The sequence below is a fragment of the Dipodomys spectabilis genome, unplaced genomic scaffold (genome assembly GCF_019054845.1).
Source record: "Dipodomys spectabilis isolate Male_0828 unplaced genomic scaffold, ASM1905484v1 ptg000820l, whole genome shotgun sequence".
Classification (NCBI taxonomy): Eukaryota; Metazoa; Chordata; class Mammalia; order Rodentia; family Heteromyidae; genus Dipodomys; species Dipodomys spectabilis.
In genome coordinates, this window is record NW_024871497.1 from 55,001 (window position 1) to 71,205 (window position 16,205).

The 16,205-nt window shown below is 54.7% G+C and overlaps 1 protein-coding gene across 1 annotated transcript in view; it reads left to right on the forward strand.

Moving 5' to 3' along the window:
* The window catches only part of LOC122102640 (collagen alpha-1(I) chain-like), a 3,108-nt gene extending 1,609 nt beyond the window's left edge, over window positions 1-1,499 (forward strand). The window contains exons 3-4 of the mRNA XM_042673391.1: window positions 1-428; window positions 1,001-1,499. The exon at window positions 1-428 is cut by the window's left edge and continues 227 nt beyond it. Coding sequence (XP_042529325.1) covers window positions 1-428; window positions 1,001-1,499 — 927 coding nt within the window. The remainder of the gene's footprint in view (window positions 429-1,000) is intronic.
* Window positions 1,500-16,205: the final 14,706 nt, after the last annotated feature.

The window sequence follows — 16,205 nt, forward strand, 5'->3', positions numbered from 1 at the left end:
ACACCGCCGGGCACAGCACCCATCATCGACCGCCTCTTTTTCGGCCGCGTGAGCAAGGGCCCACACACACCGGGATCCTCGGCTCCGGGGGGCCAGAACCCCCCCGAGCGGCGCACCACCACGGGCACGGCGGCCCCGGAACACCGCGGGGCCCAGCGCCCGCACGGCGCCGTCGTCGCCAACAGGCGGCGGCCCACACAGACGCTCGGGAACAGCGTCGCCAGGGGCCGGAGGGGGAGGGGGACGGGACCCCCAAAAACCCCACGGCAACCCAAGCACGAGGCCGGGAAGCCACACACCACACGCCCTCGCATCGCGACCCGGCACGGGCTCCAGGCTCCACCACTCGACACACCGCACGCGAGGCAGGGGCGGGGACGGATCGGGAACGTCCTCCACTCACCACACCAGACGACGGCCCGGGAGAGGTCCCGCGGGACCCTCCCCCAGCTCGGAGGGGGGAGGCGCGGGCACGCAGTTTACCGACGCGGGCAGCCACTAGCGCTCAAAAGCGGGGCAGGGAGCGGCAGGGCCGCGGGAGCCCATCGGGGGGCGGGCCCCCGGCCAACCCAGCAGCGCACGCCGCTTCCCGAACGAGGATCGCTAGAGAACCCCTCCTCACTCTGAGGGTGGCCCGCACCCAACCCCGACGGGAACCCCGCCGGGAACCAGCACACATCAGAGGCGTCCATCCTTCCCACCACGGGGGGCAGGGAGGGGTGGGGCACAGGGGGGGGTCTGCGGCAGCAGCAACACCAACCCTGGTCGGTCGGCCTTGCCGTGCGGGGCCAGAGCAAAGTCGCGCACACGGGCGGGAAGCCCGCACGGGCCCCGCTCGCCTCCCACTGCAACATCTCAGGTCCCCCGGTGCGATGAAAGCCAGGTGACACGGCAGGGAAGACAAGCCAGGACCAGGGCGGCAGCTCATGCGGGGAAGCCACCGCCCAGCGCAACAAGGGAAGAGCGCTCCCCTCTGGGGAACCGCCTCGACCCCCCCCAGCAGAGACGTCAATCTCAACGGTAACTTCTCACTCGCACAAAAGCCCCACGAACCCGAGGACGGCCGGGACACACCACGGGCAGCAGGCTGGCACAAGGCAGCGGACAACGCCAGGATCGGGAACGACACCACCACTCAGCCTCAGGCACCTGAGAGAACCAACCGGGAGCGTTCCGGGAGCACCGCAAGAGGGCAGAGCGCGAGGCGCGGTTTTTCACACTACACAGCACGGGCAAGCACGGAGCACCGACCCTCCCTCTCCGCGGAGAGAGCCGACCCCCGTGCCGATAACAAGTCACGGGAAGAGAGGAGCAAGATCAGGGCGCCCCCCTCCTCCAGCGTGTACAAGTCCCCGACCTCACGGCGAGGGCAGGGAGAGCGCAGCCGGGCCCGGTTGCCGCACCCCCGCCTCCCCGCACACCACCGGCGCCGGCACGGTGGGACGGGTGAGGGCAGGGGCCCACGGGCAGAACGAGAAGAGCGGTCCCATTCGCCATGAATGTCCGTCCCTCGCCTGGCGCAGCTTAGGCCCGGGCCCGAAGGAGATCGCAACGTCACCACATCAATCACACCGAGGGGGGGGGAGAAGGCAGCCACGCGGCACTCGGGAGGCGGTGGCCCAGGGAAAGCTCGGCTCCTGAGAGGGCCAACAGCCTGGGGATAAAAGCGTAGCCAGGACAGACACCCTTCCGTGAGTAAGGAGCGAGGTAAAAAGAAAAAGAAAAAAAAAAAAAAAATGAAAAAAATACCACGGGGCTTAAGCGTCCCTGGCACTCGGGATAGCCAGGACACCTCTGCCGGGCACAGGACCGAAGAAGCTAGAAAGGGAGGGAAAAAAAAGAAAAAAAAAAAAAAAAAAGAAAAAGAAAAAAAGCCACGGACAGCGCTCGGGAGGTAGCGCAGCTCAGCGGCCGACCAGGCCCCGCCATCGGGAAGCGGCAGGTCGGGGGAGTTGGAGCTAGGGGCGATAGGAGGAAGGAAAAAAAAAAAAAGCCACGGAGGTCGGGCGAGCCCAACGGCAGAACGGGGATGCCGCACACGCAAGGCAGGACTCGGCGGCGGCGGCCCGGCGGCCCCCCCCCTTTTTCCTCCTCAGGCCGGCCACGGCGAGGGAAGCACACCGTGCGGGCCCTACCTATGCACACCCCAGGCAACCAACCACTCTCCTCCTCAGCGTGCCGAGGCAAGGGCCAGAATCCGGCACCGGGAGCGGGGGAGAGATCAAGGACGACGGGACTCACTCAGCTGCCAACCACCACCACACCCACGAGCCACCACAGGGACACAGGGCCTGCTCAGGGCAGCGGGAGCCCAGGGTGTGAGGGGAAGGACAGGGGGACCCGGACCGGGAAGAGACGGGAAAGGCCCGGCACACAGCACCCGAGAGAGCCCCCAGAGACCCGCTGACAGCCACCGGGACACAGCATGCCAGCACCCTCCTGCAGGTACAAAATCCTCACGTCACCACGCCAAAACCAGGTCGTCAGGCAGGGGCGACAACTCGCTGGCGACAGGGACCTCTCGGAAACCACATCAGGGACACCTGTCCCCAACACGTCCCCAACAGAGCCAGACACGGAACTCTCAGGGACAGCTGGTCGACCACATAAGGCGAAGACAGACGAAGAGCCAGGGCGGGAGCGGGGTCAAGGGACGCTCCCGCCCCACTACCTCGCAGGCACACACCCCGGGTGTGCACGGGCTCACCGCACGGGCGGTACGGGGAGCCTTCCCCCGGCAGACGCGAGGCACCCACTCCGAGAGGCACCCAACCACCACACCCACACCGCGCGGGGTCGGTGGTGAGCGCCCTGCCGCCAGCACGCACACACCCGGGACTCCCGGGCTCGGGTCCCCGACTCCCGAGGTGCTCCCTCCGCCTCGAGTTTTCCCCTACGCAGGGCCCACCGGGCAAGTCCCCGCAGATGGTAGGTAGGTCCCGGCCCCGAGGCTCGCCTCGGCCGTGCCCGCGGCTCCTCCCGCCGGAGAGGTCTGTCCTCCGGCCTCCGGGGCCGTGGAGGAGGCCGTGGAGGGAGGCCACACGGGGCCGGCGACCCAGGCCCTCGCTCCCGGCACGCGCCAAGCGCTCACTCGGAGGTGACTCCGACGACCATCCTATGTCGGGGATGGGGGGGGCGTAGGTCCCGGCCCCGAGGCTCGCCTCGGCCGTGCCCACGGCTCCTCCCGCCGGAGAGGTCTGTCCTCCGGCCTCCGGGGCCGTGGAGGAGGCCGTGGAGGGAGGCCACACGGGGCCGGCGACCCAGGCCCTCGCGCCCGGCACGCGCCAAGCGCTCACTCGGAGGTGACTCCGGGGAGGGGGGGGGGTCCGAGTCCGGGCCGGGACCGGCCCCACCACCTATCGGCTCACCCGGGGACCCTCTCCCCCGACTCCCGAGACGTCCCTCGTACTCTCCTTTTTTCGCCCTCAAAGACCAGAGTCCAGGGAGGGGAGGAGGACAAGGCGTCGGGCCCAGACAGAACTACTGGTCGACCCGACAAAGCTGCCACCCCCCGCACAGACCGGGCACCGAAGAGAGAGCGGCGACGCACGGCCCCACCCCGCGCTCGCCTGCGGGCGCAAAGTCCGACAGAACAGCCGCCCCGGCGCCACAGCGACACCACGGCGACAGTCGCGCCCGGCACCCGGCAGAGGCCGGGCCTCCGCCCGGCTCGCTGCCGCCAGACCTCCTCCTCCTCCACTCGCTCGCTCGGCTGAGAACGAGGGGACTGTCATATCAAAGCGGACGCCAGGGGGAGCACGACAACCGCCTTCCAACGACCGACTCCACCGAGCCGCCGTACCCCGGATCGGCGCGCGCCGGCCGGCTCTGAGCTCCGGAGACACAGAACACGGAAACAAATCGCCTCACTCACCACCGCCACGCACCGAGTGGCACAACCTAGGTCAGGACCTGCAGCCGGGTCCTCTCTGCGACCTCACGAACGACACCAGAGCCACCAGAGACCTAGACCGAGATCGGGCCGCCGCCGCCGCCGCCGCCGCCGCCGCCGCCGCCGCCGCCGCCGCCAGCGACCAAAGTGAAACCAGGAACCAGGACGAGATTCGCCCGAACGGAGCGGCCCGAACCCGAGAACCGGGAAGCTGGGATCGGTCCCAAGCAGGAAGGGGCGGCAAAGACGGCAGGCCCGCACCACGAGAGAAAACGAACCGGCCACCCGCACGACCTCCGCCGCCCGTGGCAAGACCCCCACCCCCGCCCAACATGGCCAGAAAAGGGCAAGTGAGCGCTCGTCCCACCGTCTGCCTGCCCGTCTTTTTTTTTTTTTTTTTTTTTGGGGGGGGGGTGGGGGGGGGTTGTTTGTACGTTTTGTTTTCTTTTTCCCCCAGATGGAAACCAGAAAGAGAAGAAAAAAAAAAAAAAAAACTCCCAAAGATGGGTCGGCTCCAGCAAGAGACGAGCCGTCGGGAGGCACCCCGCTCACTTGTGAAAGTCCGCTCCTCGCCCGCCCCACAACACACTCCCTCCCCCCGCCCCCACCCGCCACCCCTCACAGGCAGGGAAAGGGCAGGGGGAAGGCCAGAGAGAGGTTTCTTCTAACACACAGAGAGTAGCTACGTCACGCACACAGGTCTGGAAAACCACGGTGACCGTGCAATGGGAAGCGTGAGTCCACTCACCCATCACCGAATGACAGGAAAGCCAAACGAGAGCCGCTGCTGGCTGGGTGGGGAAGGAAGGGGAGGTGGCACCCGTGTGACGCTTATCCCCGGGCACCGCACCGGACGGAACGACCTTCTCACCGGTTCGTACTCTAGCCTGTCCAGACAGCTAGCCTTTTCTAATAGGCTCTGCCACTCTCTCTCTGGAGCAGGATTCGGGGCATGAGGCGATGAATCTAAACCCTACACACAGGTGTCGGAGGGTAGAGGCATCATCACTCACACGCCTGTGGTGGAGGACCTGGACCCGAGCGTGGCGGTGCACAGTGTGTGTGTGTGTGTGTGTGTGTGTGTGTGTGTGTGTGTGTGTGTGTGTGTGTGTGTGTGTGTGCGGGGCTGGGGGGAGGGCAGGTAGGGAACCCTAGGAGGAAACACAGGGAGAGACGAGGGGCCCCGGCCCAAACAGAGTGGAGGCGTCAGTCAGAGGGGCGATCCTATCGCCCGGGGGTGAAGCATGGTTAGAACCCACAGGCCCGGCGGGCGTACTTCTCTTTGGAGTTCGCACTGGGAACATACGCAGGCACAAGTGCCCCAGCACACACATCGCATCACAGACGGGTAGAGAGGCAGAGCCAGGGGTTCAGGCATGGCAAACACTCTATTCCGTCAACACACACACACACACACACACACACACACACACACACACACACACACGTTACGGTGTGTGTACAATATCCACAAGGTAAAAGTTTATTCATCCATTCCCCAAAGAATAAGAATAAGATTATGTCAGACAGAGGGAAGTAGATTGATGGACTAGGAGCACGAGGTGGGGGGGAGGGGGTTGCCGGCGGCGGAGAAGAACCTAGAACAGGTGATGCCAGGGGAAGACAGACCGGCGGAAAGACAGACCGACCGACCGACCGACCGACCAACGGCACGGCACGTGTTTTCCCTCCTATGTGGATGCTAGACCTAAACTATAACTGGACATGGTAAGCTACACAGCACTCCGGGCAAACAGAGTGTGTGTGTGTGTCCCCGTGTGGGTGACACACATACCGTCCTTTTGTCAGAAGGTGTAACTTCTCTGAGCATTTAAGATATTGCAGAGAAGACATAAGACGTGATATCCCTAAGTGGCACGACTGTGAACGTATTATCACAACCGGACGTGTTAGGATTAAAGCTGGAATTAGGAGGACAGAAACGTACCTGTCATTATTACAAGTATATTTGGTTTAGGATCTTTCAAAACACATTGATGTATCCTTCTGGACACCATGGTCTAGGACCACACCAGTAAATAGCCACTTCAAAGCCAGATCATCGGTTGGATACGTTTCAATTGGTTTATATTGCATCCTCTAATATTTTTTTCTTCTTTTTATTCTATCTTCTCACTAAAGATCCAGTGGTATAAAGCTACTTTTGTTCTCTTCATATTCCATAACTGAAGTGATCTGCTTTGTTTTGCAGCTTTCTCAGCTTAATTCACTGAGGCCTATTTAGTCACACATGATGAGAGGTCCAGAAACATCTTTGGGGCCACGGATGGCTTTTGTAAAGTCCATTTGGGGAAACAGCAAATATAATCTACCATGTCCTAAAATGTAACAGATTATCTCTATGGGACCGATAGAAATATCCAGATGTGCCCTGTCAACAGCCAGTTATTTTAACTTACTTAAGGGAAATCAAGTGAATAAAAGTCTATATAGTCCAAGAAATTTTATTCTGATACCTATATAAAAAGTTTACCTGAGTGGGTGAGGACATTTGCATGAAATTTCACCTAGGGCAGCACTTGATATTTATAACTCTCCCTGAACTATTGCATTGCCTGTTTTCCATTTTCTTGGCACTCCTTGAGAAATGTTCCCGTCTCAATCTTTCACCCACTGCAGCCGTGGGACCCTTTTTCATAATACTGACGTAAAGACATTTGTGTTACTGTATATAAATTACAACCGTAAATAAACTGGTACAGTTTGCTCATAAGACGTAATATCCAAACGAATTCCGTGTCCAGAAAATAACGAAAAGAAACACCCCCTGCGGGCCCCCCTCCCCCTCCGCTCGGCCCTCCCTTCAAGAAAATTTCCTTGTTTGCTGTGGTTTCATTTTGTTTTGTTGTAAATAAAGCCGCAGAAAAGAGCCGGCGATACCTCATCGCGACTCTCGCGAGAGTCCGCGAGACTCTCGCGAGAGTCGCCAGCCTCCGCCATCAGCCCCGAATCACTCCCTGTCACTCCACACGGTGTCCAGTAGGTGGCACCCCAAAACAAGGAAAAACAACGTCAGGCCCAAGATCGATCCAGACCGAACCGACACTTAGGAAGGTCTTGTGAGGAAGGAACACCTCCCCCTCCCCCGCGCGCGCGCACACACACGCACGCGCACACACACACGCGCACACACACACACACACACACACACACACACGCGCGCGCGCGCGCGCGCGCGCGCCCGCCCCAGCATCCCCGCCCACACAGGTCATGAATGGCAAACCCCTATTGCACAGAGAGACAGACAGACAAAACACACCGGGTGTGGAGAGAGACCGCAAATGAAAAACAAAAACAAAACCAAAAAACATTTTCCTGGCTTGACCGATGAATGGGCCAGGGCTGGCATGCTGTCCTCTGGGCCCTACAGTCAATCCATGGCGGTCGCTCCTCTCTCCTCATCACTGCAATCCTATCTGATATTTGCCAGAGCCGAACGTGCAGTGGGGACACTTTGGTTCATCGATCTAAACTAGGGGCCAGGGTTGGGGGGGTGGTGGTGGCGGGCGCGGAGGGGAAGCCTAGGAAGTCTGTTGCTATAGTTGGTGGCGGCGGCGGCGGCGGTGGTGGCAGTGCAAAGTGTGTGGGGGGGAGGGGAAGAGGTAGATCACATGCTGCCATGCGTGCCTGTGTCTGTGTGGTAGGAAACAGCAGCAAAGATCAAGGGGTGCAGGGTGTGTGTGTGCACGCCCCAATCCTGGGACTTGAACTCAGAGCCTGAGTGCTGTCCCGTGGCTCTTGTGCTCAAGACTGGCACTCTGGGGCTGGCAAGGTGGCTCAGTGGTAGAGCGCTTGCCTTGCGTGCATGAGGCCCCGGATTCGATTCCTCAGCACCACATAAGCAGAAAAAAGCCGGAAGTGGCATTGTGGCTCAAGTGGTAGAGTGCTAGCCTTAACCTGAAGAGCTGAGGGACAGCGCCCAGGCCCAGAGTTCAGGCCCACGACCGGACACCCCCTACCCCGTGCCAAAAAAAAAAAAACAGAGAGACTGGCAGTCTGCCATTTGAGCCAAAACTCCACTTCTGGCCTTTGGGTTGCTTAATTGAAGACATGAGGCTCACCAAAGTGCAATGCCTATATACCTCTGATCATATAAGAAGTCTTCCCCTTTCTTTGTGTTTGTTATCATCGACGTTATTTTGTTTTCTCTTCCCCCCCCCCCATTGTTTCTTCCTTCATCTATTTCCGGGAGGGGCAAGAAATGGAGGGACCCAGGATGAAGAAGTGCAACAGTGGCACTCACTAGACACTATGTTGACACACAACCTGTGGCTGGGGAACAAACAGAACTTGAGGGAGGGAAAATCTGTGAGAGAGCCAGGGAAGGGGTGACATTGTCCAAAAAAAATGTACTCTTTTTTTGGGTGTGGGGGGAAATGGGAGGGCAGGAATGGAAACAAAGGAGGAGGCAGCAATGCTTGATAAGAAATGTACTCATTTCCTTGCTCTTGCTCCTGTCATTGTAACCACTCTGTAAGTATTTTCACAATTAAAACAACTCATTAGCCGGGCGCCGGTGGCTCACGCCTGTAATCCTAGCTACTCAGGAGGCTGAGATCTGAGGATCGCGGTTCAAAGCCAGCCCGGGCAGGATAGCGCCCAAGCCCAGAGTTCAAGCCCCACGAGAAAAAAAAACAAAAACAAAAACAAAAAAAAAACTTATTAATTAAAAAAAAATGTACTCTTCCTACCCCACTTATGTAATGTAATCTTTCCTATCCTTTTTTTTTTTTGGGGGGGGGGGTCGGTGGTGTTTCTTAAACTCTGGGCCTGGGTGCTGTCCCTAAACTCTTCAGCTCAAAGCGAGCGCTCTACCGCTTGAGCCACAGCGCCACTTCCGATTTTCCAGTGCCTTATTGGAGATAAGAGTCTGGTGACTTTCCTGCCCTGGCTGGCTTTGAACCGTGATCCTCAGCTCTCAGCCTCCTGAGCAGCTAGGATTACAGACGCGAGCCACCGGTGCGGACTGGCATACTTTAACCGTTCTGTATGTCACCATTTCCCTAACAATTTGTAAAAAAAAAAAATCAAGAGAGAGGGCGGGGGAGATAACAACCCCTCACGCCTGAGAAGTGAAACCCAACGGGCTTCTAACCGATCTGAGATTCTTTGAAGGTTTTTGCGATGTTAATCACAATCACAAACACAGACGGACAGTTTCTCCAGTCACTCCTTTAGAGGAACGGGGAACAGGGACAGGGAGAAGAGAGGCAGATCCTGGCCTGACCTAGGCGGGAAGATGGAGGGGAGACAAGACTCCTGAACTCCTTTTTCCCCCTCACTCTCCTCCGTCCAGAGGGTGGGAGCTTAGGGGTCGGCCACGGGGACATCCCACGGTCACAGTCATGCCTCCCGGAGGGGCAGAGGGCAGAGCACAGGCAAGCATGCCAGCTTCCCCGCCCGCCCCTCCCATTCTGTCCCTGGCGGGCTTGGGCGGGAGGCATACTACTGGCAGCGGGCGGGTGGAAGCAGTCTGACAACTCCATCTTGCAGGAAGTCAGTGGCTGCTGGTGGTAGGCAGGGAGGGTCCCAGCAGAAAAAGACCCGAGAGAGAGCGCGCAGGCTTTTCCTGCCCAAGGGCAAAAGAGGCCACTTTTGTAAAGACGGGGAGGGGGAGGGGAGGCTGATTCACTCCCCCCCCACCCCACCCCGCGCGCTAATGAAGTTACAGGAGCTGAGGGCTGGGCGCCCCTCCCCACCCCGCAGGAGTGTTTCGCAGCGGACTCAGGGCAGGGCGGGGGTGGGGGTGGGGTGGGCTGGTTTAAGCCTGGAGCCCCAGTCAACTCAGGAACTTCTTGCAACTTTCCTTTGTCTTGTAAATGTCGTCATGGCAACGATTTAAGCGCCCTGGCGGCGGGGGTGGGGGGGGGGGGAGGGGGGGAGGAGAAAGAAGAAGAAACAAACACGCACACCCCGAGCCGGCCTGCCTGAGTTGAGGCCTTGAATTTCAACCTCAGTAGGGCCACTAAACTAATAAAAATCGTTCTAAGAAACTATTGACAGAGGACCCTCCGGGTAGGGTGATTAGGCTCTGTACCCGTGAGGCGAGGTGGCCGTGTGTTCCAGCTTTGTGCCAAGATGTTGCCTTATCTCGGCCTATCTTCCTTCCCAGAATTGAACACAGAGGCAAGCAGGATAATTTCCAGGGGGAAATGAGGCCTGGGAAAGCACCACCAGGAATTCAGAGACAAGACAGCCGGACAGCTTCCTAATGAATGGCTCCAGTGAAGTCACATACACATCCTATTTTCTTCACTTTTCAGTCCCTCATAAACGAATAGTTATTAGGAAAGAAAACTAATAGGTGGGGGTGGGTGGTGGAAGGGAAAAGAGCAGCTCCCTTCCTCTGAGCTTTTGCCCAAACAATGAGTATACTGTGGGAACGGAGCAAAGAGTTTCCTCAAAGAAAGGAGGAAACTTACACCGGGGAGGGAAGTAAATTTTAAAAAGAAACAGAGCATGGGTCAAACCACCCCCCCCCCCCCATGCATGCATGGGAAACCAACAGAATCATCTCTTAAACCCTACTACAGGCTCAAGGTAGAGAGTTTACTTTGTTTCTTTTTCCTCTGCGTGTTTTCAAGGTTTCACTTTCATTTCTGGGCACATAACCATTGGGCCTTGCCTCGGTGGGTGTTTCTCCCCCTAAAAGTATCTATCCTGTCTTTTGGGCCTTACTGTGTGTGAGTGAGTGAGTGAGTGAGTGAGTGAGTGAGTGAATGAGTGAGTGAGTGAGTGAGTGAGTGAGTGAGTGAGTGAGTGAGGCAGCCAGGCAGACAGCCAGCCAAGCAGCCAGCCAAGCAGCCAGCCAAGCAGCCAGCCAGGCAGTCAGTCCAGAGATCTAATTTCTCCCCTATTTTAAACATACCTTTTGCATATGAGAGAGAAAACACACTAAACTGGTTTTTTTCTATAGGAACATATATGTGAATACATTCACCATGGAGTGAAAAGATAGAGTTGCTTCCAAATGATATGTACAGCAGAATACCAACACATCGAGATGACTTCTGCAAGAAGCCAAGGCCCACTTTTGCAATCCCATAATGAGGAAGCCTCAGTCAGTGGCCTGGTTTGAGTCCAGGCCTCCACTTAAAAACGACCTTTACTTTGTGTTTTTATTTTTCCCTGTTTTCTTTTCCTTTCTATGACCTCTCCCCCCAACTCCCCACCCCCTTCCCTCCACAGGTCTCTCTTTCTCCTTTTCTTTCTCTGTAGTTTGAGCCTGAGAGTTACTTAATTCCCGAACTTCTGGGTTTTCCTTAGATCTGGTAACCTGGTGGACATAAAAATTTGGGAAAGCCTCAAAACAGTCACCCACACCCCATGAAAAATAATCATGCTTGTCGCCAAAAGCTTTTAAATGAGAAAACAGTGGTCAAGTGAAGCAAATGAAGGCTGTAATAGCCACCATGTTTCTAGACTACTGTACCAAGTTTTTAAAATATATAGATATACTTTTAAATATATTTTTATTGTAAAAATACTGTACAGAGAGGTTACAATTACATGGGTAAGATAATGAGCACATTTCTTATAAGCATTGTAGCCTCCTGCTTTGTTTCCCCTTTCCATCCCTTCGTATCCTCCCCCCCCTCCCCCCCCCCCGTCCCTCCCCAAAGTTGTAAAGTTCGTTTTTCGACATAACGACTTGTATATCTCATTGTTTCAATGGGTCCTCCTGTATCCCTGTTTTAACAATTTGTTTTTTCCCTTCCCCTCCACATATATCAACACCAGGATTTTTTTTTTTATTAAGCAAAACAACTCAGTTATTCAGCTGTGAGTATGTCCATACGAACAATATGCAGGAGCCTTCCATGCTTGACTGGCCAAAAAAGGGGGGAGAGCTAGGAAGGTGGCTTAGTGGTAGAGTGCTCGCTCGCCTTGCAAGCATGAGGCCCTGGGTTTGATTCCTCAGCACTATATAAACAGAAAAGGGGATCAGTGGCACACTGTGGCTCAAGTGGCAGAACAGTTGTGAGCCTTCAGATGAAGAGCAGAGAGACAGCACCCAGACCCAGAGTTCAAGCCTCACGCCCGACAACAAAAAAACTGAAAATAATAAATATATATGTGTGTATCACACTATATGTAAGCATATATATATATATATGTATGTGTGTGTATAAATATATATTGGTATATGTATGTATATGCATGTGTGTGTGTGTGTGTCTGTGTCTGTGTGTGTGTGTGTCTGTGTGTGTGTCTGTGTAGAGAGAGAGAGAAAGCCAGAAGTGGTGATGTGGTTCAAGTGATACAGTGCTAGACTTGAGCAAAAGAAGTTGAGTGACAGTGCTGAGGCCCTGACTTCAAGTCTCAGTATTGCCCACCCCCCCAAAAAAAATAAAGTAAAAGGAGAGAGAGAGAGAGAGAGAGAGAGAGAGAGAGAGAGAGAGAGAGAGGGTGGGGGGAAGAGAGAAAGTAAAAAACGAAGGAAGGAAGGAAGGAAGGAAGGAAGGAAGGAAGGAAGGAAGGAAGGAAGGAAGGAAGGAAGGAAGGAAGGAATGGTCAATGACCTGTTTTTCTTACCTGTAGAGAAATGCCCCAAACATCTAGAAATTCAGGTTGGGGCAAAGATAAAACAACTAACTATCTGTACATAACTCAGCTGCCACATCCCTCCCCCCCCCCCCCCCGCCTGTTTAACCCTGAAAACACCCATGAAATCAAGGAGCTGTGTAGGTCTCTCTCCCTTCAAGAGCACCCACACTGTATTAGAGTATGTCCTTGTCTGTCTGTCTGTCTGTGCCTTTTTGGGGGGTCTGGTTGTCTGCTTGCCTGCTTGCTTACTTACTCCATAAAAACTCCACCAGAGTGACTCCTCCAGAAATTCTTATTCAATGATCGAAATCAAGGGTCCTAAGGGAAGAGTCCCTACATGGAAGGGTAAAAAGTCACTAGCCCTCACCTGTGTTTGGTGACAAGAAGAACTCCATACCAATTGTCTACCTTAATACATGAGGGCAGGGCAGGGAAGGAATAAATTTATTCAGGTGATCTAGTCAGTCACACTGATGGGTCTCTAGGGCTCCCCCTCCATGTCTCCGTCTGTCTGCCTCTGTGTGTGTGTGTGTGTGTGTGTGTGTGTGTGTGTGTGTGTGTGTGTGTGTGTGTGTGTATCTCAGATCTAGTTGGACTTGTGGACCTCTCACTCCCCCTTCCATCTCTTACTCTGTGTGTCTTTCCATCGGTCTCTGGGTCTCTGTCTCTCTGTCTCTGTCACTCCTCTCTGTCTCTCTGTCTGTCTCTCCTGTGTCTCTGTCCTCTCCCCTCTCCCACCCCTTGCTTTTCTTTGTGGACTCAAGGCAGAACTGTATTTCAGGCCCAGTGGCCTCTGCTTACTCAGCTTGCCAGCCTGGAACCCGCCAGAGGCAACTTCTTCCTTGGTGTCCCCGAAGGAAGGAGGGAGCAGGAACCGGTGCCCCAAAAGAGACTCTTATCTCCAATGAATGGCACACCCTGCTCGCTGGGCCGGCGGCCCGCCTGCCGTGTCAACCCACAGAGAACATGAAAGCCCACATGAGCTCAAGAACATGCAAAGACTCAGTGTAGAGGCTTCTCATTTTGAACGTGGACACTCGGTCTGTAAACAAGGTGGATGCCGCCGCTGCCGCTGCTGCCCTTTAGGCCCGAGTTTGTAGGGAAGCTCTCTACCACCCAGACACATTGAGACACACTGAGACATTGAGAATGTCTCAAGGAGGATGGCTGAAGGATGGATGGCTAATTTTACTCAATCTCTCTTTCTTCTTCTTTTGCCAGCCCCTAGACAGACTGGCAAAACAAGTGGGGGAGGGCTGGGAAGGTGTAGAGCACAGAGAGACAGCACCCAGCCCCAGAGTTCAAGCCTCACACCCGACACACACACACAAATACATGAAAATAGCTGGGCGCTAGTTGCTCGCGCCTGTAATCCTAGCTGCTCCGGGAAGCTGAGATCTGAGGATCTCGGTTCAAAGCCAGCCTGGGCACGAAAGACCTTGAGACTGTTATCTCCAATAAGCCACTCAGAAAACCGGAAGTGGTACTGTGGCTCAAGAAGTAGAGCCCTAGGCTTGAGCTGAAGAGTTGGGGGACAGTGTCCAGGGCCAGGGTTCAAGCCCCACGTACCGGGAAAAACCAAAACAAAAAAAAACAAAAAACAAAAAAAAAAATCATGAAAATAATAAGGTAATGTGTGTGTGTATGTGTGTGTGTGCGTGTGTGTGTATCACACTATATATAACTATATATGTATGTGTATAAATATATGCGTGCATGTATATATATACATATGTGTATAAATAAACGAATAGATGTGTGTTTATACATATATACGTCTATGTATAAAATGAATATACATAATATATATATTACCCACACACACACACACACACACACACAGACACACACACACGCGCGCGTGCACGCGCGCGCGCGCCACGTACATAGACAGATAAAGCCAAAAGTGGAGCTCTGGTTCAAGTGATAGACTGCTAGACTTGAGCCAAAAAAGCTGAGTGGCTGAGTGAGTGACAGTGCCTTGACTTCAAGTCCCAGGATTGCCCACCTCCTCATAAAAAAGAGAAAAAGGAGAGGGGTGGAAACACAAAGAAAGAAAGAAAGAAAGAAAGAAAGAAAGAAAGAAAGAAAGAAAGAAAGAAAGGAAGGAAGAAAGAAAGAAAGAAAGAAAGAAAGAAAGAAAGAAAGAAAGAAAGAAAGGAAGGAAGGAAGGAAAGAAGGAAGGAAGGAAGGAAGGAAGGAAGGAAGGAAGGAAGGAAGGAAGGAAGGATGAAAACAAGCGTTAATGATCTGTTTTTCTTATCTGTAAAGAAATACCCCAAACATCTAGAATTGAGATTGGAGCAAAGATAAAACAACTATCTGTGCATAATTCAGTTGTCACATCCCTCCCACCCCGCTTTAACCCTGAAAACACCCATGAAGTCAGGAGCTGTGTGGGTCTCTCTGTCTGTCTGTCTGTCTGTCTGTCTGTGTCTGCCTTTTTTTTGTTTTGGGGGGGTGGTCAGGTTGTCTGGTTGCCTGCTTGCTTACTCCATAAAACTCCACCAGAGCGACTCCTCTAGAAATTCTCATTCAATGATCGAAATCAAGGGTCCTAAGGGAAGAGTCCCTACATGGAAGGGTAAAAAGTCACTAACCCTCACTTGTGTTTGGTGACAAGAAGAACTCCATACCAATCGTCTACCTTAATACATGAGGGCAGGACAGGGAAGGAATAATTTATTCAGGTGATCTAGTCAGTCACACTAATGGGTCTCTGGCTCCCTGTCCATGTCTCCCTCTGTCTGCCTCTGTGTGTGTGTGTGTGTGTGTGCGTGCGCGCGCGCGCGTGCATGAGAGCGTGTGTGTGTGTGTGTGTGTGTGTGTGTGTGTGTGTGTGTGTGTGTGTATCTCAGATCTAGTTGGACTTGTGGATCTCTCGCTCCCCCTTCCATCTCTTACTCTGTGTGTCTTTCCATCGGTCTCTGGGTCTCTGTCTCTCTCTCTCCGTCTCTGTCTCTCCTCTCTGTCTGTCTCTCCTGTGTCTCTGTCCTCTCCCCTCCCCCACCCCTTGCTTTTCTTTGTGGACTCAAGGCAGAACTGTATTTCAGGCCCAGTGGCCTCTGCTTACTCAGCTTGCCAGCCTGGAACACGCCAGAGGCAACTTCTTCCTTGGTGTCCCCGAAGGAAGGAGGGAGCAGGAACCGGTGCCCCAAAAGAGACTCTTATCTCCAATGAATCACCCGCCTGGCCACCCGCCCGCCCGTGTCAACCCACACAGAATATGAAAGCCACACATGAGCTCAAGAACATGCAAAGACTCAGTTTAGAGGAGTCTCATGTTGAACATGGAGACTCGGTCTGTAAACAAGATGGATGCCGCTGCCATCTCTGCTGCCATTTAGACCCGAGTTTTTAGGGAAGCTGTCTACCACCCACATTCCCAGTCCACTTCCTTGAGAATGTCTCAAGGATGGATGGCTAATTTTACTAAATCATCACCTGGTTTCCCGAAGGAGAAAATGCCTCTGCACACCCCCCCCTGCAGATCCCTTCCCAAGGCCCCACGTCTGGGCGGGGGAGGGGGGAGATAAAAAAAACAACAACCAAAAAGCATGTAAATAAGCCGGGCGCTGGTGGCTCACGCCTGTAATCCTAGCTACTCAGGAGGCTGAGATCTGAGGATCGCGGTTCAAAGCCAGCCCGGGCAGGAGAGACCTATAGACTCCGATCTCCAATAAACCACCAGAAAACCGGAAGTGGTGCTGTGGCTCAAGTGGTAGAGCGCTCGCCTTGAGCTGAA